Source organism: Hydra vulgaris, chromosome 05 (assembly GCF_038396675.1).
Source record: "Hydra vulgaris chromosome 05, alternate assembly HydraT2T_AEP".
Classification (NCBI taxonomy): domain Eukaryota; kingdom Metazoa; phylum Cnidaria; class Hydrozoa; order Anthoathecata; family Hydridae; genus Hydra; species Hydra vulgaris.
Window position 1 is genome coordinate 29,417,451 of NC_088924.1, and position 27,104 is coordinate 29,444,554.

General features: G+C 28.2%; 1 protein-coding gene across 2 annotated transcripts in view; it reads left to right on the forward strand.

The window, feature by feature from the left end:
• Positions 1–21,973, forward strand: part of LOC136080767 (uncharacterized abhydrolase domain-containing protein DDB_G0269086-like) — a 36,170-nt gene extending 14,197 nt beyond the window's left edge. Inside the window, exons 3-5 of one of the 2 annotated variants that reach the window (XM_065797848.1) lie at positions 47–466; positions 18,002–18,196; positions 20,503–21,973. In XM_065797848.1, the coding sequence (XP_065653920.1) occupies positions 47–466; positions 18,002–18,196; positions 20,503–21,542 (1,655 nt within the window). In that variant the 3' untranslated portion in view covers positions 21,543–21,973. The remainder of the gene's footprint in view (positions 1–46; positions 467–18,001; positions 18,197–20,502) is intronic. The other variant, XM_065797849.1, reaches the window with a different exon arrangement.
• Positions 21,974–27,104: the final 5,131 nt, after the last annotated feature.

Here is a 27,104-nt window from a genome sequence, read left to right on the forward strand (position 1 = left end):
CATTGTATAACAAAAGCTCGTATAAAAATGTACATTTTTTCATAAGGTGCACGTCGTCAAGGCTGGGAAAATGATATAGTAGATATCTCTGATATTGGATTATCTTCATTTTCTTCTAATAATATTTACGACAAAGATGTTTCGGAAAATAATGATTTAATTGAAGATGTAGAGAAAACACCATTCAAAGTTAAAGAAAAACTTATGTCTTCATTACAAAAAACGCTTTCTGATAAAGACATGTCGACAGACGAAACCAAAGAACTAGATGAAACTGAAAAAAACTTGGCACTTGAAAAAGGAGAACCAATAGAACTTATAGAGGACTCCATCGCTGAGGAAAAAGAAGCTTCTGGCAAACCTGAAGTATCTGATATCGATAGTTTATCTGAAACTGACAGTAAAACAACAATAATTGAACAAAATCTTATGAAAATTGATAAACCGAAGTTGGTTCATTTGCTCGGTAAGTTATCTCCTTTTTGTAACCATTTTTGCGTTAACTTTTTTAGTGTACTTTTTTTATAAAGAATTAAAATAAATAATTGGGTTCCTTGCAGAGTTTTTTATAAACGTTATTTACTTTTCTGAAATAAAACTGAAATTTCAGCGTTTCAATAAAATTTTAGCGAATTAATACTTGCGTATGTGAATTCTCCCTTAAAAAACTTGTAAAAAATAATTTACAAAAATTATAAAAACTTGTTTGAAAAAAACAATACTCAAACAAGTTTTATTATTAAAAAAAAAAAAAAACTATGTAAAAATACTATAATATACTAAAAAAACTTTATACTAACATATACTATAACAATACATATAACATACATACATACAGCTGCGGACAAAACTACGTGAACGATTGCAAATAGTTTTTTTTAATGAAATTTTCAATGTCTTAAAATAAGTTTATAGTTTAATACTATATATGGTTGGATAGAGCGTTTTTTGCTCTATAAGACTGTGTAAAGTGTATTCTCTAATAATTTGTTTAAAATTAAACATATCTAAATGTTCATAAAGCATCAAATATTTTGCGCGACAAAACCACGTGAACGATTATACAAACGTAAAAGAATAATTTTACTAACATCAACAAATAATAGATTCTAAAAAAAAAAAACATTAATATTTAGTTGCATAGCCTTTAGAACCGATAACGGCCTTGCACCGTCTTGGCATAGATTCTACAAGAGTTTCTAGTAACTGTTTTGGTAATGCCTCCCATTCATACTGTACGGCTCGAAAAAGTTCATCCGGTTTTTGAAATTTGCGACCTCCCAAGCGTCGCTCAACTTCAATCCATAAATTTTCGATTGGATTTAAGTCGGGAGATTGGGCAGGCCACTTCAAAACCGTTATGCTATTATTTATGAGCCAATTTTTTACAGTCAAAGCTGTATGTTTAGGGTCATTATCATGTTGATAAACCCAATTGTGAGGCATTTTTTCTAAAGCGTGTGGCAACATTTGATTAGATAATATTTCCCTGTACTGTAGTTGGTCCATTATACCGTTTACACGGTACAACGGACCAATTCCAGCCCAGGAGAAACACCCCCAAACCATTATATTGCCACCCCCAAATTTTACAGTTCCTATTGTATACTCTTTTGCAAATCTTTTACCTACTGGACGCCTAACATAACCTCGACCGTCGCTGCAAACCATGTTAAATTTACTTTCATCCGACCACAAAACTGTTTTCCAATTTTCAACCGTCCAGTTTAAGTGATCTTTAGCGAACTGTAGGCGATCTTTGACGTGCCTGGGCCTAAGGAATTGTTTCTTTGCAGGTCTGCGCCCATAAAGACCTCCTTCGTTTAAACGCCTTTGAATCGTTCGTGTGCTTACGTTTTCCATGCCTGTTTGCAGACGAATTTCAGGGGCTGTCAAATGTGGACTCTCAAGAGATTTTCACACAATTTTTCGATCAGTACTAAAAAATAAAATGTTAAACATTAAAATTAACATTAAGATTAATATTATTAAGATTAAATATTAAAAAAAATAAAATTAAAGGAATATTACCGCTTATCCGTAATACGTGGACGACCACCTTTCTTAACGATCTTTTTGCTCTTTTCTCGGTGTATAATTTTATGTATTCCACCTTTTGACATCTTCACATGAGCTGCAATTTGCCCAATGGACCATTTTTCTTCTTTGCGCAAACGCAAAACCAAGCTTTCAATTTTTGAACCAATTTGACGAACCATTATAGTTTAATTTTTTTAATTTTTTGATGTTAAACAGAATAATCTTGAGAAATTTAAATGATTGTAAGTTCTTAGAATACCAAAACCACATGAACGATTTTTAAAAGCACTGATTTCGATGTGAATATAATATAATTTGCATCAAAAATGACGCTTTTATAAATCGTTCACGTGGTTTTGTCGCTCAAAATTTTCGAAATTATTTTAACGTTTATACATGTATGATTTTATACGTATTATTAAAGAATACACTTTACACAATCTTATAGAGCAAAAAACGCTCTATTCAATCATATATAGTATTAGAGAAAAAACTTTTTTTAAGGTGATGAAACTTTTGTTTCAAAAAACTATCTGCAATCGTTCACGTAGTTTTGTCCGCAACTGTATACATATACATACACACATATACTATACATGCATATACGTATATACATACACACTTTATACTAACATATACTATAATAATACATATAACATACATACATATACATATACATACATACATATACATATACATACACACATACATATAACAAAAATACATCATCAATAGACAAAATGATTTCCTTAAGCTTTTTTTTTAATAAGAAATAACTCCATTCCAAGGAAAAATCAAAATGTTTTAAAACTATTTTATTCCAAAGAGAAGCTCCACGAAATGAAATGCTTGATTTTCCAAAGTTAGTTTGAAAGAATGGTTGACGAATTAAGTTATTATTTTTTAAGTTGTATTAATTTTTATCTTTTAAGGTATATAAATTATGGAAAGAAACTGAGTTGGAGTTAGTTTTACATTTGTACATAAAACAAAGAATATTAAAAACATTTAGCTGAAATATATCAAGAATTTTCATTTCAAATAAGAGAGGCTTGTCATGAGTAAATCTATCTTTAAAATTAATAAGACGAGCAACATGCTTTTGGTCACGATAAAGAGGCCTAAGTTTGGATTTATTAACACTACACCAAGCAATATTTGCATAGTTTAAATGACAGTCGATAAAGGAGTAATATAATTGAGTTAAACTACGTTTATTTAAAGCACTTCAAGCTTTATACAATATTCCTATACTTTTAGCAACTTTGTTACATAAGAATTTTATGTGATATTTCCAATTAAGGTTTTCATTGATATAGATACCCAAAAAGTTTGTATTAATTATTCTTTTTATTATAATTTTGTCAATAAAAAGTAATGGTAAATTGCAAGGCAGAAGTTTTTTTATAGAAGCTGATGAAAAAGTATCCAATTAGTTTTTTCAACATTTAGTGAAAACTTGTTTATTTTAAACCATTCAGAAATTTTTATTAATTCGATTTCATATTTTGAAATAATGTTGTAATGCTGTTATCAGATAAAAAGAAGTTAGTGTCATCTGCAAACATGACAGCGATCAAGTTCGAAGCTTTATGGAAATCATTGATGTAAATGAGAAAGAGAAGGGGTCCAAGTATAGAACCCTGGGGAACACCACAGGTTATATTTAATAGATTGGGTGGGTCAGTTAAATTACTTTAAACAAACTGCTTACGGTTGCTAAAATATCTTTTAAGTAACAGTAAAACATTTCCTTTAATTCCATAATGTTTAAGTTTTTTTAGGAGAGTTTTATGATCAATTGTATCAAAAGCTTTTGATAAACCTATGAAAACTCCCAATGGGAATTGAGAATTTTCAAAAGATTCCGAAATATTGTGAATAACTTGGATTATTACATATTCTGTTGAGTTATTTTTTTTGAATCCGTATTGATTAACATATAGTATGTTATTTGAAGAAAGGTAACAGTAATAAGATTACAGTAATAAGATTACAATAGCTGAAAATCTAAATAGCTTCTTTCTATATGTGGTTCACAAATTAGCAGCAGAAATTCCATCGAGTTCTGCAACATTTCATTCTTACTTGATTAAGAATCTTACCTTAGAAAAGATGACAAAAATAGCAAGTCTAGATTTTAATGAATCCGCAATCCGCTTTAAATAATCTAAATAACAACAAAGTCCGGGCTTTGATAATATCAGTAGCTTTGTCGTATAATCAGTATTTAATATCATTGAACCATCATTGCATTAAATCTTTGATCTTTCACTAAAATCAGGTATTATCCAAGATAAACTCAAATTGCCTGAGTCACCCTTATTTATAAATCTGGAGATGATTTTGATAATACTAGTTATAGACATATATCAGTTTTACCATGTTTTTCCAAATTACTAGAACGTGTCATGTATACCAACGGGTGAGGTGGAAGTTATCGGACAAATCTGAATTTAATTATATGAGCATAATAATTTGTTTTTGTGGTTTTATGCGAAGACATAAACGTTCTATAAAATATAATTTTTTGAAACACAATTATTTAAAATGAGGTTAAATGTAGCTGAACGAGAATCTTTTCGAAAGCGACTAAAAATGTTTTTTGTAAATAAATCTAATATCAACAATAAAAAAAAAGGAAATCGTACATCATTTTGAAAAGGAAGGATTTACTCGAAGTACAATATATGACAATTTAAAAAGGTTTGAAACTATTCAATCTTTTTCTGATAGAAAGCACCCTGGTTGTCCAACATCCTGGACTAGAGAAAAGAAAGCCGAATTTACGAGGGTTGTCAACAATTGAAAAGGGGTCAGTCAGAGAAACATAGGTTTTAAATTCAGTGTAAATCAATCGATAATTGGTCATCAGTTTAAAAAAAATGAATATTAGATATAGAAAACGTGAAAAGACTCTAAAATACACTATAGAACAACAATTCCGGCAAAGGCAAAGAAAAGAAGCAGGAAACAACTCTATAACACAAAATTGCTTCTGGTCATCGATGACAAAAAATACTTTTGTTTTGCAGGGGACAACATGCCTGGAATTTCTGGATACTACACAAACAACAACAAAAAACATGCCCAGAAAGTGTACACTTTATAGGAAAAGAGAAGTTTTCAAAAACATTATTAACGTGAATAGCCATATCTGACCGTGGAATGTCCAAGCCATTGTTTTGCAATTCCAAGGCTGTAGCAATTAATTCATTGATCTGTATTGATGAATGTTTAGAAAAATGACTTCTTCCATTCATTCACAAGTATCATAGAGACTTTAACTATTTATTTTGGCCAGATTGAGCAAGTTCTCATTATTATAAAAGGCTCTCTAAATTGGATGAATCAATATGTCTATTACGTTGATAAAGAACTCAACTCCCCTAATGTGCCTCAAGCACTACTAATTGAACACTTTCGAGGACATTTGGCACAGAAGGTTTACGAGGGAGATTGGCAAGCTTCAACAGAGCAAGTTTTGATTGATCAAAATTAAAACTACAAGAAATCAATTTAAATTTTTTACAGTCGCCAATGAAAAACGTCAGAGCAAAATTGAGATCGATTGCAGTTGGTGGTGTTTTTTCATTTAAAAAATAACTTGTTTTTATTAAAAGATAAATACTTTATTTTAAAAAAATGTAGGTTTTTTTTAATTTATAAATAAGTTGTTGACGTTTTTATTTTGTCCGATAACTTACGCATCACCCGTTATTTAGATCTAAATACGACAAAAAAATTTAGAAAATATTAGGCTACTGTTATTTATGTTTTATATGGAATGACTAATAAAAAAATTTTTTATCAAGTTATTTTGATTTTATATATGTATATATATATATATATATATATATATATATATATATATATATTATATATATATATATATATATGTGTGTATATATATATGTATATATTATATATGTATATATATATATATATATATATATATATATATATATATATGTGTGTGTGTGTGTGTGTATGTGTATGTTTTGTTTTGTGTGTGTGTGTGTCTATATATATATATATATATATATATATATATATATATATATATATATATATATATATATATATATATATATATATATATATATATATATATATAATCAATTTCATTAACTTGATTCTTGTTTCATTTATATCTAATATGTTGTTTCTATTTGTTCCTTATAATTCTATTTATAGAAAGTTTTAACCTGCATAATATTTCTAGTTAAAATCATTTCGTTGTTTTCTATTTTTCCATTTAGGTTAAAATTTAAATATTTACTGTAATAGGCATCCTAAATTTTGTAAATATTTGAAAGTTAAGTAACATTTAAAATGAGACTGTTCTCAGGGGCAAGTAACATTTTTAATGAAAAAAAAGCTAATTTTTTGCCCAAAACTGGATAGTGACTCTTTTTGCACAACATTATTCCTAAACTTCTAGAAATTCTTACATAATTGGTTATTGCAAATAAATTTACATTATGTTCGTTCAGAAATTTATATTTTTTGCCTAGATTTACCAATAGTTCTTGACTACCCTGTAGGATAATGATTTTTTGATTTAATTAATACATTCTATGTCTCATGTCTTAAAACAAAAGTTAGAAAATAAATTCCGGCATTCCGGCCTGAAACATTGTAATTCTGGCCGGAACCGGAATGACCTCAAAGTATTAAATTCAAATTCAAAGTATCAAATTTCGACCGAAATTCCGATACATTCCTAAATAAAATAGTTAAACTAATGAAAAAAGTTCAATGTTTAATTTAATATAAGGAATTTGAAGATTATAAAAAAGTTTTTTTTTTACATTTTTTCGAATAAATAAACGAATATTTACGCTAATCGACGGCATCAACTTCTGCGCAGTGTCTTTGGTAATTTTTTTTTCCTACTGTCTACTCTTTTATCAAATCTTTAGCTGGAGTTATTTTTTGCCACTCATACGCAAATATCCCCAACATCCTCAAAATTTCTTAATGGGACGGAACTGGTGGGTTTAAGTTTTAGTGCGTTTAAGCTTTTTGATATGAGTTTGATGTCTCTCAATTTGTACCACTCTACGGTCTTCTTAAAATAATGACAAGAAGCAAGATCAGACCAGATCCAATAAGGGACATCGTGACTTCGATAAAATGACAAAAGTCTAGCTTGCAAGCATTCCTTGATGTAAACATCCGAGTTTAAAGTTGACGGTGTGACGAAAGCTTGAGATCTCAAACCGCAGCCGTATATTGCTTGCACAAGAGAAGTTTCTTATCAAATTTATGCTGAAACGTCCACGAACAATTGAAGTGTAAAATTTTGGAACTGGGAACTGTTTGAAGTCACATTTGATGTAAATTTTATCATCCATAATTATGTAGCCATAAATTTCGTTTGTCATCAAGTTTTTGAGCTCGAGTTTTAGATTGCTTATCTGACCGGTTTGGATATTTAATGGCTCGATAAGCCTTGAAATTTTAAAATTTCTTAACTTTCCTGACAAAAAACTCTGAAACTTTATCCCTTTTAGCTCGTTCTCTGTTTGATAAGCAGGGATTTTGAGTGAATGATCGTCGAATACTAATTGCTGTTTTCTTATCCTTAAAGCCACTCTTTCTTCCAGATCCTTTTAATCGTTCGATATATATAGAGCTCTTCTATTGTTTTATGACCATATAAACAATACCATATAAACAGTTTTGCTAGGTTCAGATGCTTTAGCGATTGAAAGTAACGATGAGTAAGGATTTTGTAGATAGTTGTGCAGAATTTTATTTTGATTTTTAACTGTTTTGATGACATTTTAATTAAGAGAAATATTTTGACTCGTTTGTTGATGTTTTTAATTAATACTATCATTACTTAATGTAATTACGTAAAAAAAAAAATTTTAATTGTGTTTTTTCATTTATTTATTTATTTTTTTTCACAATTAATTTTGTTTTTTTAAAATTCAAGTTCGTATAAAAAACTAATAAAATAAAAAAATTATAAATATATGTGAACAAAAAGTAATTTAACGTATATACAATAATATACAATATATGTATATACAATGTAATAATACAAATTTTCATAAAATAACAGTGTTGTAGTTAAAAAAACGTGGGAAACTCGCAAAAGACTAGAAGGCCTGATTATCAAGAACCGCTGTGTAGCGTTCCTGTTTTTACAATATTAAGTTTTTGGCAATGGTGTTAAAAATAAAAGTTAAAAAATGAGTTTAATATAAAATGTATAGTAATAAGAATAAAAAAAGTCTTAAAGTTATAATTAACAAAAACTTATTATATATACATCAAGATTATATATACTTCATGAAAAATGTTATATACAAATGCAAGTTCACTTGATTATATATCAAAAAAAATTTCGCATTTCGCAAGTTTTTTACAAGAAAAATAAAGTTTTTTTAACTTTTATAATGTAGAATTTACTCGTTTTTATCTTAAAAAAAGAAAGTTTTAGTTTAATGCATCATAAGTTTCCGTGTGAAATATTAGGGATGAAATTTTAAGGTTTTTTGTTCCCAGCCTCAAATCGTCGCAATTTTTTGCAAAGCATTTGACATAAGTATAAACATACAAATGTGTGGAGTTTGTTCCATGTCTGGGGTACAAAGAATCGGCTTAACTACAAGAAATTTACAACTTATAAGGAGGTAAATGACTTTTTTTTTAATTAACTTTATTAAGTGGTAGTGATTATAAGTGACATTTTAAACCTGAACAAATAATATTTTTTATAAATTTAAAATTTTTTTGAAAATACGTCGTAAAATACAAACTGGCGGGTACTCGCTTAAAAAAATAATATTTTTTTATAAAAGTTGCACTTTTCATTCAATGATGTCACTTTTTTGGAGTTGTTCCTTGTTTTGCCCCCCCCCCTCCCCCGGTTGCTACGTGCCTGAACTTTGGTATTTTTTTTTTAATGAGGAGATATAAGGTTTTTAAAAAGCCAGGTATAAATTTATTCGCTTAGCAATGCCTTAGCGACGCCAAGCAAGATTTGGTTTTGCCCCAAAATCTTGTAATATATCAATGTTTTTAATTAGGGGGTCAATTTATTTTTTGTCCTAAATGTAGGAAAGCAGTAACTTTATCTAATAGTTTCCAAATGTGAAAAGGATTTTCGTATCTTCTATGTTTAAATTGCACAAATTGTGACTGAAAATATGAGTTTGAAAGCTCACAGAAAACAAATAAACTTACTTTAGGAAAAGCTGTAAGCTGCATTGATTATCAAATGGTTATAGCTTTTTGTCAGATTGGTCAAGGTTATCATGGAATCCGTACATTTGCAAACATTATGAACATGCCAACACCATTATCATTTCCTGAATATCAATTAATAATTGATAAATTGCATACATTTTATAACGATGCAGCTTCAGAAAGCATTAACAATGCTGCTTTAGAAACAAAGAGTTTACTTGCTACCAATACTTTTGATAACAATACCATTACAAATTGCCAGGTTTTAGTTGATGGTACATGGCAAAAACGTGGGTATTTATCAATGAATGGTGTTGTAACTTTAATTTCAAGAGAAAATGGAAAGTGTTTAGACACAGCAGTTTTATTCAACTATTACAAAGGATGTATCATGTGGAAAGGGAAAAAAAAAACCAGGGTACCTGAATTGGCAAACAAATCATATCTGCCAAGCAAATCACAAAAAATCTTCAGGTTCTATGGAGGCTGCAGGTGCTATTTTAATGTTTTCTCGATCAATAAAAAGTTATGGTTTGCGTTACATTTCATATATTGGTGATGGTGACACATTATCTTTTAATGAAGTTGAGTCTTCTAAACCACATGGCAAAGAAATAACAATTGAAAAATTAGAATGTAATGGTCACGTTCAGAATCGATTAGATGCACTATACCACTGTTTGCTTCAAAGTATGAAGGGAAAAATACTAAGTGATGGAAAAAAATTAAATGGGGTAGGAAGATTGACAGATAAAGTTACAAATAAACTTCAAAATTATTATGGAATGGCAATTAGACAGAATAAACTATTATACCCAATGAAGAAATCTGTTTGGACTGTGTTATTTCATATTAGTAATATAAGTAATCCCATCGAACGCCATCAACTCTGCCAATCCAAAATCCAAAAACAGTTGGTGCTTGCGGCAAACAGATAGGTTTAATAATCAAAACAAATACAAACCCACATTGAATATACCATTGTCAATCGAAGTTGTTCTTCTCCTAATTTTTCAAGATCTTTCAAGCGATGAGTTACTTTCCAAATGTTTACGGCAAACCCAAAGCAATTATGAAGCTTTAAATTCAATAATATGGAAAAAATGCCCCAAAAATATTTTTGTTGGAATAAAGGTTTTAGAGATTGGAGTTTCATCTGCAATACTACAGTTTAATGAAGGTGCTACTAGTATTTGCAAAATTTTTGAACGTTTAAAAATTCCTGTCGGACAAATTATTAATAAAGGGTTTATTAAAAAAACAATAAACGAAACAGAAATATGAGGAGAAAATCATCAAAAAAAAGAAATACAACAAAGAAAAATCCTTAAAAATATAAGAAAAGGTTACTCAGACATTGAAAATGAATCAGAAAAACAACCATATACAGGAGTTATACTATAAATTAAGTTCTGATACAAAATAGTTCATGAAATAATGCCTGATATGTCCTCCACCTGACATCCGCAGCTGGTTAAATATGGAAAAACTGCCTTTACTCCTAAACTATACGCATACAGTAGATGATTCTAGTACAACTCCTACATCAATATGGGACCTATGTTATTGTAAAGTTTTGGAGCAAATAAATGACCCTATCTTGAGATATTGCAATCTGCGTATCTTTCTTTAAATTTGGGTAAGCGAGGCAAAAAAAATTTTTTTACTACAAATTGTTTTAAAATTTGTATATTTTAGTTTTTTATATATAAAACTTCTAATTTGCAATTTTTTAATACATTATTTAACATTTTAATAATAGCTTTAGTACCACCAAAAACAACATTTGTTTTAATTTGAATAAACTTTAAGACGCAGTTACAAAAAAAAAACTCTTTTTTCAAACAAAATGTATACATTTTAAGAAGAAACTGAAACCAACAATTTAATTTAATTTACTTAAATGAAAATTTGATTTCTTTGAATGAGCTTTAAAATAATCATTTTCCTTTTTTCATTTTTTGAAATAGTATGTCGGTTTTTGAATCATTAACTGAAATAACTTTTTTTACCGTTATGTTCAATGTTTTCAGAAATTCTGAATCATGATAAAAAAAAATCTATTGAAACTTTTAACAGCAAGATTCACATAGCAAGTTTGTTAAACTATTATATTACTATTAATGATTTAAACTTAAAAAAATGGGAAAAAATGGAATTTTAAAATGACGGTTACCCGTTATTTGATAATGCTACCCAATCAGTAACCAAAGTACCTGTCAACAGCCCTAAAATCGAGTGAAATGCTTGATTTTATTTTATTTTAATTTCTAATATCTATTAAATATATTTGTTCAAACAGTTTTTTTAAAACCTATTAAATTTAAAATATTATGGCTTTGGAAAATCGTATTTATCTTTGCTACCTTTTGCAGCAGTTAGCAGATTTTTTTTAAATCCGTGTCACATTTTGCAGCAGTAGATAGTTTTTTTAGATACTTGCTACCTTTTACAGCAGTTAATAATTTTTTTTTAATTCTTCCCACCTTTTTCAGCAGTTGATAAATTTATTTTAAACCTATGCCTCCTTAAGCAACAGTTGATAAAGTTTAAGTAATAATTGTTACAAATGATTTTGATAAAATTTTTCTTTATAAATTTTTTATCTTATTTACAATTTTTTCAGGGGAAAGGCGCCTATGATGACCGGTAGGTCATATCTTCATAAATATTGGTTATAGTGAAAAAGTGATAAGACCAGCATGTCTATACTGACTTTACATTAGTTGTAATAAAAATAGGTCCCTTATGCACGAGTATTGCTTTTATAAACAACAAAAATTGATTTTGGGATGTGCTGTTGTATTTTTAATCCCTATATATATTTAAGATTGTGATTAATAAAATTATCATCCATTTTATTTCCAAGTTTTGTGCATTTAGTGGAATACTCATTTTAATTTTATCTTTTAAACAAGGCTTATTTAAATGAAAATGATGACTTCTTCCTATTATGGCATACTGACGAGTTAGGTGTGTTGCAATATTGAGGAGTTGAGAAAGCCTTTTTTTTTTCATAAAAACAACATATTTGTTAGTAAAAAGGAATTTTTACTTCACTAAAAAGTTTTTGGTCCAAAAAACATATAAAACGCAATACCTCTTATGTGCATGCGCGAAATTCTACACTGCTGCTGTGTAGCACGAAAAGGTTAATTAGAATGATTACGCGTATTTTCTGGCATTTCTGAGGGAAAACTCTGCGGTTAAATGAAATAGTCAAGTTACCCTTGATCCTAACCAGTCCCATCCTCCCCTGTGCCATCATAGGAGCAGTAGTTGTCTATAATGGCATACTTGTGCTTTTTTTAAAAAAAATAAAAATAGCTAATAAAAAAATAAAACTGATAAAAACTTCTAGGATTATTATTGGTCTCCTAGGATTATTATTGGTCTCCTAGGATTATTATTGGTCTCCTAGGATTATTATTGGTCTCCTAGGATTATTATTGTTCTCCTAGGATTATTATTGGTCTCCTAGGATTATTATTGTTCTCCTAGGATTATTATTGGTCTACATGTAACAAAGAATGTATCCATATTAAAACTTTTGTTTTTGGTATTAAGGATACTGAATAAAGAAGCTTTAAAGTTAAGTATGCCATTATATGCGCCTTTCCCCTACATGTTAATAATAAATTGATAAATAAATTTAGTGCTCGATTAGGTTATTTAAATCATTTAAGTCATTTAAACGTTTAAATTTATTAATACTTTAATGCCTATTTATTAAAATAAAAATAAAAATTTATTATTATAATTATTATTAAAATATAAAATTATTATTATTGTTATTTAAATATCTATTATTAAATTAAATTTATTATCAAATTAAATTTAACTTATTAATGATTAAGTTAATTTAACTTTATTATTAAATTTATTTAGATTATTAAATAAATTTAAAGAGGTTAAGCGTCTGACTATCAGTTTTCGCCCCTTTTGGTTTATGTTTAAATTAATTTCTTAAACCACTAAAAACACTATTATTCCAACTATAATGCGTACGATTAATTATAATTATTTATATATAGAAGTTAATCAATTATTACGATTAATTAAACCGCTTATTTAATAGGAAAAATTAAAAAAAAGTCTCGCAATTTTCTATTACTTAATTGACTATAATAACCTCTTAATGCTATTAAATTGTACTCCCAATGGAAGAGAATTCCCAACGGGCATATAAAAGTTGTTTGTTTAAAATTAAAAAGTACTAAAATGAAAAGATTAACAGTTTGAAATAAGTTTTAATTTTTTTCAAAATAAAACTAAAAATGAGTGAAATAACTTTAAGAGAATATAGATAGTTGAAGATGGGAAGATGGATGTTGTTTCAAAAGATTGGATAAAGTAAAAAAAAAAAGTGGAGAATCTAGAGTTTTTTTAGAAATTAAGTTGAGGTTCCTAAATGAAATTCGAGAAATAATCAACAAAAACAAAAACGCCATTGAGCTTGGAACACAATGTTGTGCTGCCTGTATTGAAAGAGCACGGAGAAAGGAAAATGAGGAAATAAATTCACCGTTAGGTAGATTTATAGAAACTCGGTCGTTTGATTTTCAAACTACGAATCTTGAGTTGTCTAAAAACGCTTGAAACAAATCATATATCAGCTTGCCCACCGATTATTGAACAAAATGAACAAATATCACTAAAGTCTTCAAAAAGTTTTTTAGTTGAGTTAAGAAAAAGAATTAGTTGAGCTAAAAAAAGCGAAGAAATGAGCGAAAAAAATACATCAATTTTGATGAATATACCTCGAACAACTGCTTCTCATCGCTATTGTTTCGTATGTCATATTAATAACTCTTCAAAAAATTTCAAGTTCTTTTCAAGGCAATGCATTATTGACGCTTATGTCCAAAAAAAGTTCTTATACCTAGTGGATCAAGATTAGGGTGGAGTGAATTTTAGTTTTTTTTACAATTCGTTTAGCCTGGGTGTGCAAAAGTTGTCTATTCATTTCAGAAATACTCTGGAAAAGTATCAATGCTCTAGGAAATTATCTTGAGGTTCCTCAAGACCTCTAAAATTTTAATGGGTCCCTAATATTATGTAAAAAAAAGTTTTTCAAAAGTATGTCATGTTGGGTCTCAAAAGAAGCAAAATTTTATAAAAATTTCAAAAATAACAATTATTTAAAAAAAAAATTGTTATTTTATAGTTTATTGCAGAAAAAATGACCTTTTAAACTAAAAATGAAAAAAGTTTATTTTTTTTAATTATAATTTTAAAAAAATCTTTAAAAATAATTTTTTTATAAAATAATTGTTATTTTTGAAATTTTTATAAAATTTTGCTTCTTTTGAGACCCAACATGACATACTTTTGAAAAACTTTTTTTTACATAATATTAGGGACCCATTAAAATTTTAGAGGTCTTAAGGCACCTCAAGATAATTTCCTAGAGCATTGATATTTTTCCAGAGTATTTCTGAAATGAATAGACAACTTTTGCACACCCAGGCTAAACAAATTGTAAAAAATACTAAAATTTACTCCACTCTAATCAAGATGCTGCGGAGAGCATTTAAACGAAGTTGGATTATTAAACAATATAGCTTTAAATCAGCTGATTGTTGTGAAAAAGAATGTGAAACTAAATGTATCAGAAGTTAAATCTTTACTAGAAATGTTTCGATATTACGTTCAGCATAGCAGTTTATTTTCAAAGTTTTCTGATATTTTAAAACTACCTGATTCTATTTGCCAGCGAACTACTGGATTCAATAGACAGCAATTTGAAGAACTAAGTGGAGATTTGATTTCACTCAGAAACACCAGTAGTAGATCTAAATCTCAATTTCTAGCCATCTTTCTGTTTTGGCTAAAAGCTGGCCTTGATCAATACACTGTCGCTGATTATTTTGATATTGACTCTCATTTTGAAGTATCTCGATATTTGCAACAAGTAAGAGATGCTTTTGTCAAAGATTTCATCCCTAATAACTTAGGTGTAGGTCACTTAACAAGGAGTGAATGGTTAGCAAATAACAGCGAATTGGCCAAAGAAATATTTAATGCTAAAGAATCTCAGTTGATATTATTTGTCGACGGAACTTACTTTTATTGTCAAAAGAACAGCAACAACTATTTTCAATGAAATACATTCAGCGTACAAAAAAAAAACACATTTGGTTTAACCTTTTTTATTTTCTATATCAAATGGAAAAATTGTCAATGTATTTGGACTTCACGAGGCTACAAAAAATGATGCTTCAATCATGAATAATGTACTTCTAGGCGACCAAAATTTTAGAAAATTGCTTCATCCTAGTGACATTATATTACTTGATAGAGGTTTTCGAGACTGTCTTGATAACTTAAAAAATACTTATAATTTGGAGTCCTGCATGTGTAGAAAAAGGTCAAAAATAATTGACAACATTACAAGCTAATCAATCTAGAATGATTACCAAGTGTCGTTGGGTTATCGAAGTCACAAATTCATTTCTAAAAACATCTTTCAGAGCCTTAGATAAAGTGCGCAATAAATGTTTGCCTCACACACTCACCGACTACAGAATTGCAGCATCCCTTATTAATAGATTTTTCAAGCGCCTTTACTCAGACCAGGATGACAAACAAAAAATTATTAATAACATGAAAGCAAAGCTTCATTTAGAAGATAGTTTAAAAAAGCTGGTCAAAACTGAAAAACTAAACAAAAACAGTTTGTTTGTAAACATTGAAGCAACACTTGTACTTGGTTTTCCTAAATTGCCTGAAGAAATAATAAAAAACAACATCACTTTGGGCTCATATCAACTTAGACAATGTTTAAGCTACATTTATGAACATTTCAATAAAGGAAAATATGAACTGGCAATATGTAAAATTGTTCAATCGATAGGGAAAACAAAAGTTCTTTCTCTTATTATCAGATCTCATCATTCTGGGTCTACAAAGTATAAAGTGTACGTGCAATATTTACCTAATGCAAATGATGAAACTGGAATCGAAGGATGGTACTGTACTTGTAAGACCGGCATGAGAACTGTAGGCTGCTGTGCGTAATTTATTATTTAGCATTTGGAAACTACTTAGAGATGCTTCCGAACCCAGCTGGATAACTAACATTCTTTTTTACGGATAACGCTAAACCAGAAACTTCAATGTTGACACAAATTGAAACTTCGGAAGATGAAATTTATGAGTCAAAAAAATTTAAAATTTTTTTGAAAAAGAAGCTTAAAATTAATTTATTTTATTCTTCTGAGTCATTTGATGGTAATTCAAGCATAGATGAAGATAAATCTATCAAGAATAAAATACGTTCGCTGTCAAATAAGCAGGATGTAGTCAGTCCAAAGAAATTGAAAGTTAACGAAAAACAAAGTGAAAACTTGTGGTTTTTTAGTAATATTCCTAAATGGGGAGGAAAACTTATTAAATCAAATTTTAAAAAGCCAGTTAAATTATTGAACACATGTACAATTGATTATTTTTTTCTTGCACTTTGGACTTCAAGCAAGCTGTCTAAGAACATATTGATTAATTTGAAAAACTCTGATATCAAAGAAAAAATTGCTTCTATAATAGGGTTCATTGATTCCAATGATTGGAATAAAGCAAAAAGTATTTGGCCCTGAGACGTTTGCAAGCTTTGTGTTTCTCAAGACGAAAATGGAAATCACTCAATCTGTACATTCGGAACTGAAATGGAGCATTTCATTAATTTCATTAAGCCAATTCAGTTGTTGAGTCACGAGTAGTTTGCAATAATCAATTGTGCATGCAAAGTTCACCTAGAACTATTAATGATCTCTATTTCTCAAAATTAGGTGAAGACGTAGTCTTGAACTTTTTTCTTAAAAAAAAAGTGTTCTTATTGCTCACATCAACTTTCGATTTCAAATAATTTTAATGGTGTTTCTCCTTATCTTTTCATTGAGTCGGATATTTGAGATAAGTTAAATGTCCATCAATTTCCGAATGAAATATCTTTCGGCGAAGGTAAAATGTACAAGTTTATATGCACTACCTATTGCAAAAGACAGAATTTTCGAAGTATTTTTAATATAAAATCAAAACTTTATTTAGTTGATGATTTATGCCCTCAAAAACATGATTTGGATATCCCAAATCATCATATTTCTACTTGCGTTTATTATTTAGTGTGAACGAAAGATTAAAGTAACATGAATCGAATCTATCTACATTGTGTGTTCCGAATTAAACTAAATTGTTTTTTGTGAACCTTTTAATTTTAAAAACAACTGTGTAGAATATGTAAACATACTTAAAAATACTAGATAATATAATATTTAATAAATAAAATGAATGCTTAACTGAGCAAAGAAAATTTAACAAGCGATTTATAAGTCTTTATTTTGAAATATAGTTGAAAATGTATTTTTTATTTCATAGATTAGCCCTTTATTTCATAGATTAGCCTTTTATCAATTCCAAGTTAGAAACTTTAAAAAAAACAGCTAAGAAGCCATTTTAAATAACACCTAGCAAAATTGAAGTATCTACTCTCACCCCTCGTGCGTGCAAGATTTTTTTGGTTTTTATTATTTATAAGGGGCTTCTAAACAGTAAATCATTAACAGAAGTTGCACACACGAGGGGTGGAAATTGGGGCGAAAGTAAACACTATGGCTGGTATACCTCTTTATTGTTAAATTGAATTTAACTTATTTATTATTAAACTAAATTTGAATTACTGTTATTTAAATGCAATAAAATGTTATTTAAATGCAAATAAAATTTTAAAGGGTTGACTATTTTTTTATTCTATTTACAGCAACTTTTATTAGAGATAATGAAATAAAAGAAGAAGGCCAAAATGAAATAAACGAATCAAAACATTTGGCGCAAAAAATAAAAGAAGAAAACTCATTGTTGTTTAAAGAAAATCTTCATTTAAAAGCGCTTGCCACAAAATTGCAAAATGCAGAAAAAATCGAAAAATCAAAAGGATTAAAAGAGCCCAAACACGGTGAGTAATCGAGTTTAATTTATAATTCAATACAATATGCATTTAAGTATTTAATACTGCAAAAAAAAAAAAAAAAAGTTAAAAAATAATAAGCCAGTACATATATTTATGAGAGTTAAGAGACTGCCGTAATTAAAACGTTGCTGCCACTACTAAAAGGTTGCTACCACATTACACAATTCTCTGATTACAGAAAAAGCTTTGGGTTTGCATGTTGAATGTAGGGATTGCTAGTACGCGGTATACTAAAAATTTAGTATACAGTTTACCGTATACAATAAAGTAAACTGTAAAGTATACCGTAAACCATTTTTTTTTCAAAGCGAAACCGTAATACAAGTTTGTAAAAAAGTTTTAACGGTTTACGTAAAACAAATGTGTTTGTTTTTTAATTAATGTTTTAGTGTGTTTTATTATACTATTAACCATTGGATACACATTCTCGCTAGATAAATAAAAAAGATGAAGTATTTGATCATAACGTATCCAGCTTCATGAAAATACCAATTAAAAATAAAAACACTTTAACCTTGATTAGTCATACAATAAATATGGTAGATCAATTTAATTCATTATAATAATATAATAATAACTTAATAATAAATTATTAAGTTATCAAGTCAGTCCAAAAAAAAGGTCATAAAAAAAAGTCAATAGGTATGCTAAACTGTATATTAACTTTTAGTATACCAAGTATACGGTAACGTATACCGTAAAGTTTGTATACCGTATACTGTAACCTGTGATCCCTAGTTAAATGTAATGGCAATAAAACTGATAAATAAATTTTAAAAAAGAGGTTTAACTTTACACTGATGCTATGTAATCACCTTCATGATATATTTTTTTTAATTTAAAAACCTCAAGCTTCATCAGATATTATTTTAAAATCCTATAAATTCATTTGATTTAAAAAAACAATAAAAAATGACAACTAAATTAAAAAACGTAAAAAAAAAAAAAAAATTTAATTTAAATAAAAACCAAATAAAAATATCTATTAATGTATGTATAAAAAATTGATTTAAAAAAAAACTTTATTTCTGGTTTTTGTAGTCAAAATTAAATTTTAAAACGTTAGGTTTTTATAGTCAGTATGTAAAAATCAAAAAGTTTTAAATTTTACTGATTATTTAAAATACCTATTTGACACACATAATAGATCATTATTTTTAAAAGTTCAAAATCTTGAAGCATTTTTTTATCTTTACTTTTTCATTTCATTTTAATGATATGGAAAGTCCCAAATTGTTTTAATTCATGATATATTCACAGAATTTCGTATAAAATTTCTGAATTTATATTTCAAAAGAATAATGGTTGTCGTCACATCTGTTTTTCTATTTAGTCCTTTGGACTTGTATTAAAGGATATTTTCATAGAAAAGGTCATTTAATTTTGTCTTTGTTTGGAACAAAGTTTCAAAATAACATTTTCCTTCTAGTGTATTTTAAACAAAAACTCAAAAAAACTTTTTTTTCTTGGTGTATTTCCATCATAAACTTTAAAAGAACACTTTTCTTTCGGTATTTACATTTTAAATTATATTACATTTTAAACAAAAGAAGTTTGTAAGAACTTTTTCCTGTATTATTTTAAACAAGATTTTTGCATTAAGTTATCATTGAATGTGCATCTTTGCATTGTATATATATATTTGCATATATATTATCTTTAGCGTTGTGTTTATTTTTTAGAGATTCCACCAAATTTTTGATGTTATAAAAATATGGTAAAAGCAATTCTTTTAGAATCATGGACAGAGGTTACAATTAAACAAAATATGGTTAGAAAACTCATAATCTCAAAAAAATTTAAAAAAAAAAACCGTAAATGAAGGTTTTTAAAACTAGGAAAGACAATAGAAACCTGTCTGGACGCTTAAGTTAATATTTCTCTTAAGGTAAAATTACTTGACGTGTCAAATAACGATACCTTGAAGCAAACTATCAATTTATTAAAATTGACTCAAGCTTCATATTCTTCTAAAATGCTGGTTAGTAATTTCTAAAACCTTTACAACCTCACGAATGTTGATTTTCAACCTGTAAAATGTTTATAAAGACCTTTCAAATGTTTATTAAAACCTCTCAAATGTTATTAGCAACCTTTCAGATATTGGTTAGTAACCTTTCATATGTTGATTAGCAACCTGTTAAGACTAACAATCTCTAAAATTAAGCATTGTTAAACTTGCTATTGCGTCATTTTTCTTTAATAATTTTAATATTGCTTAAATATATTATTATAAAATAGATGAAAATTATATTAAAACAAAATTTATTTTGATAAAAATTAACATTTAGGTAGCAATCTTGAGTTAACCAGCAGCCTTGATCACGATCCCTATGCAAATATAGGCAATACAGACCCGCTTAATGCAGACAATAATCTATCGCTAGGAACAAGAAAAATAAAAAAACAATCTCATAAAATTTCTGCAAATGAAGATGATAAGGGTACACCAGACAAAAAAGAAGATCAAGACGAAAAAAAAAAAGTACTAGAAGCACTTGATTTAGAGAAAAAACTAAAGGAAGAGAAAGTTGCTCTTAAAGATGAAGAAATAAAAGAATCTAACCTTGCACACTTAAAAAATAAGCAAGATATTGAATCTTCCGGAGATTTAAAGGAGGGAAAAGAAGTTGAACAAGATAATGTTGATATAGAAGTTCAGCTTGAGAGACAAGAATTAAAAAAACTGAAAGCTTTGGAAAAAGCTGAAAAAGAAAAAGAAATGGAGCTAAAAGCATCTTATGCTGTTATGTCAAATAAAAACAAAGAAGCCACTGCCGCCGCATCAGAAGAAGCAAATGACGATGAAGTTAAAGACGAGGAAGAAATAAACAAAAAAGTTTCAAAAGTACAGAAGGGACCTCTAGTATCTCCTGAACTTGTTAAAGCAATTGCTGATCAGCTGCAAAAGCATAAATCAACAAATGACAAAGATGCTTCACAAGAAACTGAAAGTTTAAAAGAAGACTCCAAAGAAGATGCAAAAGAGGTGATTAACAATAATGAAGTTGCAAACGAAAACGAAACAGACAATGAAAAATTAAAAGAAGATGAAAAAAGCGACGATGAATCTCTAAATGTTCAAACTTTAATTGAACACATGAAACAAAGTTTAATCAATGCAAAAAAAATTAAAACCAAAAATGTCTTAAAACAAACGGAAAAATTAAATAAACATCATAAAGCCACATACGACGATGCTTATGCGCAAATCGGCTCTCAAGATATCAACATAAAACGAAGTCGAAAATTTGCAAAAAAATCATTAACGAAATTATCGCGGGATAAAAAACATCATGTCCACCACTCACATTTCCTTAAAAAGCAATAACCAACTGAAACGTTTAAAATTTTTAACTTCTTTTGGTTGTTTGTTATCACAAAAATATTCTAAATGATACATACACAAAAAATAAATTCACGGCTGTGGAATGAACCTCAGTTTGTGGTTAGTTATTGAATAGAATGCAGCCATCACTTGTAGCAACAATACCATTACTTGTAGAAACAATAAGGTATTTTGAAAGAGAATATTGGCTTCATAACTTTTTTAATATTAGTAACATAATTTTTCCATAATTCAAACACATTACAGAAATAAACTTCAAATATATTTGTACAAAATTTGTTTAACAGTTTATTCTTTATAACAAATTAACTTTTGTAAATTTTAGTTTCTGAACTTATTGTCTATTATATAATTTTTAAATTGTAATAAATTGAGTACTTAATATATAATAACTTGAGTTATGTCACGCCTAACGGTTTTGCTTGAATTTTTTATGTAACGCAGTTAGGCATGCACAAGAAGATAGCAGGTCAACTGAAATATCTGACCTGGTATTTTTTTTTTAGGTAAATCAATATAGGCCCAATGATTTGAACGTATTATTGAAATTAATTATCTGGCTTCTAAAACAACTGCACTAACACGGCTCGTAGCAACTGTAAGATAAATATTTAGGAAAATATAGAAGATTGCATATACCTTAAAAAGATTAAATAATAAAAATATATAGTATATTTTATTTTTTAACGAAATACTTTTTAACATTACGTGCCTATTAAAAAAGTAGAAAATTGCATACAAGCTACATAATTGGCTATAACAATATGGCGCTTGAATTATATGTTAAGACTGAACAAATAATAAAAAATTGTTAATTTTTATAATATAAGTAAAATAAGTAGGTTGTTTACTTACCACTGTGTGACTTTATTTTTATTTTCTGCTGTGTCTACTTATACGTCATTCTTGAAACTATTTTCTGAAAGATCGTTATGTAGTAAAAGTTACAGAAAAACTTTAGAAATAACAAGAGAAAAAGTGTTACTGGTTTGTAGAATTTATTGGATAAGTATTTGCTCAATGAGCCAAAAAAAAAAGCGATATTAAGAAAGAATTTCAGCCTAAATAAGAACTCATTTTAAATTTTCTTTTTAAATAAGAAATATGTTTAATTTATTTCTTTTGATCAGGAATTTTATTTTTATTTTATTTGACGAATATTTTTTACGGGATAAATTACTTCGGAAATTATTACAATTCCGTTATCAATGTAAGTCCTGTTATAAAATATAATAAAAATCATAATCAATTGAATAATAAGATTATTAGAAATGTTTAAAAGATTTTAAATAATGCTCAAAAAAAAACATTATTTAAAACAGATTTTTAACTTATTTTTAAAATTAGTCAACGAGTTGATTTTCCTAAATTTTAATGGCAGATCATTATAGACTCTTGCATCAGAGTAATAGTAAGAACTTTTAGCTGTTCAAGTCGGATTTTTGGAGTTTTAATTAGGTTGCTGTTATTTCTTGTTGCTTTTGATTGATTGACAACTTCAAAGTAGTTTGTAAAGTTTGAGCATGATAAACCAAAAATGCACTGCTTCGTTAATTGGCAAGATGCAACGAGAGTTTGTGAGAATGGTGATTTTGTGTTCACTTTGTGCTTGCTGTTTGCATTTAATATACGAGATGCAAGTGTATGCAAAGAGTCTAGTTTACCTGTTTTTGATTTTGGTAGTTTGAGGCAAAAATTTCCATAGTAGGTTAAAACGGTCAACTGGTAAATACGTTCTGTTGCAAGTGGTGTTAACAAATATCTAATTTTTTTAAGTTATCTTAGTCAAGGTAAAACATATTGAATTGAAGTTTTAAGAAACGTTCATTGTGTTTGGTTGTCTCGAGAGAAATTTTCCTGTACCATGGACTCCGTTTTACCGACTCCAAGGTTGAGTATTAGCTCGTTTTTTATACACCATTTCAAGATTTCTTCCATATCGGATGATAAACATGATTCTATAATAAATATATCTTTTCCAGGAACGTATATGACTGTGTCGTCAACGTAAATAACAGGTTTTGAATGTTTCAAATAAGGTACCAGTTTATTAAAGTAAATTACAAAAAGTAAAGAGCCTAATATTGATCCTTGAGGTAAACCACCTACAAATTTTCCTGTTTCAGATATTATGTTTTGAAAACAAATTGTTTGAGATCTGTTAAATAGGTAATCTTTAAACCAGCAGAGCTCAGTATCATGAACATCATAACTGTTAAGCTTGTTGATAAGTATTCCGTGACTTAAAGTGTCAAGTCCCTTACTTGAGTCAAAAAATACTGCCCCAACTATTTTACCTGTCAACTATTATTTTTGTCAACTTTTCGTTTTATGTTATCTACAAACAGCGTTGCAGCTAGTTTTGTTAATCGTTTACGTCGAAAACCAAACTGATTGTCATTTATCAAACTGGTTTCCTTTAAATAATTTGATAATTGGATGTGTACAACTCGTTCGATAGTTTTTGATATACTTGGTATAACAGATATTGGTCGGTGGTTTTGAATGTCGTTGTGGGACTTTGATTTGTAAATTGAAAGAATTTTTGAGCATTTCCAATCAGTTGGATAGGTTGATGTCTTCAAAGACATGTTTATTATGTGAGTAAGTGGTTTAAACAAGACGTTAGCTGCGTCTTTCAGTATTGATAGGGATATACCGTTTTTTAACATACCTAATTCTTTTTCTATTTGATCAACCGTTACAAATATATCTTAAAAGACCTGTAAGTACGAGTTGGTTCCCAATGTGATAAAAGATTATACTATTTTCAAATAGATACTGAGTTACAGAAATGTTCATAAAACGCAGATGATGTTTCTTGAAGATAAGAGGTTGGAGACCAGTTATTAATAAATTTTGTACGAGTTGAAGATTTAGTTTTGGAAGGGTAAATATTTAATGTTACCCAAGAAACTTTCTGATTCATTTGCAGATTCATGTTGTATTAAGGTGGTAGTTCTGTTTTGATTGTTTTGTAATAGCGTTAACTTCATTTCTCTGGTTTTTTAAAACCCATTCATCAATTACTAACTTTGATTTACGAAATTTACGGAGTAGATTGTCAAGTATGTTCATATGGTATTTTACTTCCCCTGCAAGCCATGGACATGGTTTGCCTCAAATGCATTTTTCAATATTTGGGGCTAAGGTATCAAGACATGTTAAAATTATGTGTTTCATGCTAGCTAATGATGTGTTTACATTAGTTGAAAGTGGAACCGAAGACCAATCACAGCTACGAAGCAAACTACAGAGCTCCTGTTTAGTGTATTGTTTAAAATTTTTACACTTTATTACTTTTGGTTTGTACTTAGCATGATTGGATTTGCAAATGCATCCAATCAGATCATGGTCACTAAAGGATATCGGTATTACGAAAGATTTTGATAATGGAGTTAGACTATTTGTATAGTCTAACTATACAAATGTTGCTCTTGTAGCACTTTTTATTAGTTGTTTGAAACCATGGAATTATAGTACAAATTTTACTTTGATATGATCATTTGGCATTAAATAGTTAACATTAAGATCTTCCATTAATATTGTTTCTATTGAATCAAACTTAGATATCATTTCAGAAAACAGGTCAGGAAGTTGGGAATCCGGTGGGTGATAATATACACAGAATAATATACTCTTTGTCTTTGCAAAAAAGTTTTCAAACAAATGCTCTCTATTATGTTGATTTGTAGATTGTTACGTCTTACCCAGCTTAACTTATTGGATATGTAGACTGCAACACCTCCCCCAGATCAACTTTGACGTGCTCTTTTGGCGTTTAATGCTAAACACAAAGCCCCAATACTAACATGTTTTTCAATATTAACATATTTTTCACAAGCTTGGAAAATAAATTTCATTCCCTCATTCATCCATTTTAAGTAATTTAAAAGTAACGAGTTAAGTATTTGTTGATTATATAGAAAACATCTCAATGAGTAAAGCTTTTTTTTATAAACAAAAATTCAATTGTTACAAGGTTGCAGGCAATTACTATTTAAAGTAGGAGTTACAAAGAAGTTGATGGAGTTTAAACAGAAGACTTAAAAAGCTCTTATTTGAATAAGAAAAACATGAAAGCGAGAGTGAACTCTAAACCGTTGATGTTCAAGGGAAAAATCTAGATGAATAAAAGTTTAAAAAGCAAAGATGGTTGAATTGTTAAAAAAATATTTATCTTGATGTTGAATGGTCCAAGACCATTCTTCAACTTAAACAAATTGAAAATTAATTTCAAACACAAAAAGGTTAACAAAATTACATTTTGTTATTTGAATCCTAACAAAGCAAAAATCCCTTTATATGTTATTAAAGAAATCTTATTTTAAGGTATATCAACTAAGTTCAATTGGTTAGTTTAAATAATTTGTATTTTTATTGTTAAACTTTTGATAGTTAAAAAGTTTTTATTATAGAAAAATAATATGTCAAAGTATACATCATAAAAAATGTCCTTCTTATTAAAAAAAATAAGCTTAAATATAATGAAATAATTAACAAACTCAATCATGTAAAATGTAAACAATGAATACAAATTAAATTAACTAGTACCAATAAAAAAGAAAAAGATCCAAAGCGAGAAGCTCCGAGTTTGATCCCCACCACATCCCTGGTAGAACTTGTATATTCGCGCAACGACCTTGTTTGCTAAAGTTTCTGTTTTGCAGTTAAAGAACTGAGAGAATTTTAACTGGAAAAAAGTAGCCTTATTGACTGTAGTGGCCCTCTCGGACCACTAAGCGTCGCACTTCAACTAAAAATTGAAATAGGTTAATAATCTGTGACGCATAAATATTTTGAAATAATTTTTACACGTGACACGTACCTAAAAAAGAGTTTGTTTTTTTCTTTTCCGGATTAATTAAGCTTACCAGTAATAAAGAGTTGTAAACCAAATGTTTTCTTAATTGAACATTAAAGCATGTTTATTTATTATATCATCTTGTTTTTTATGACTATAAATTTTTGGAGAATAATCTGTAATGATTATCCAGGTCTTACTTTTAAAATCCGTAAAACATTTTGAAAAAAAATCCGAAATTTATTTCCTTAACATATTTTCTTGATTTAGCTTTAAGCTGATGGCTTTTGCAATTTTTTTGAAAATATTTTTTGCATGAGCAATGACTTAAAGAGTTAATAAATAAGTATGTTATAAAAATATAGGGGATAGTTGCCGTAATTGGAATACCTATAAAATAAATTTCAAACGAAGATGGCTTAACTATAAAAACATTTATGATTAAGACAAACAACAATATACAGTGAACGAAATTTTCTTAGCCGCACACAATTTTTATCAGATTTTTCATTATAGAGACTTAATTAAACGTTTTATTAAGAAATTTCTGTATGTGATATATTTATACCCTTGTTTGTTAATTGATAATTAAAAGATAATTGATATCATTGTTTTTATAATTTCTTTATATAAAAAAATTTAGTTGATTTATTTGAGTGCGAAATTTGTATAGACGCAGCTCTGTTTTATTAAATTTGAGATATAATTTTTAGTTTTGGTGTTGAAAAAATCAATTTAAA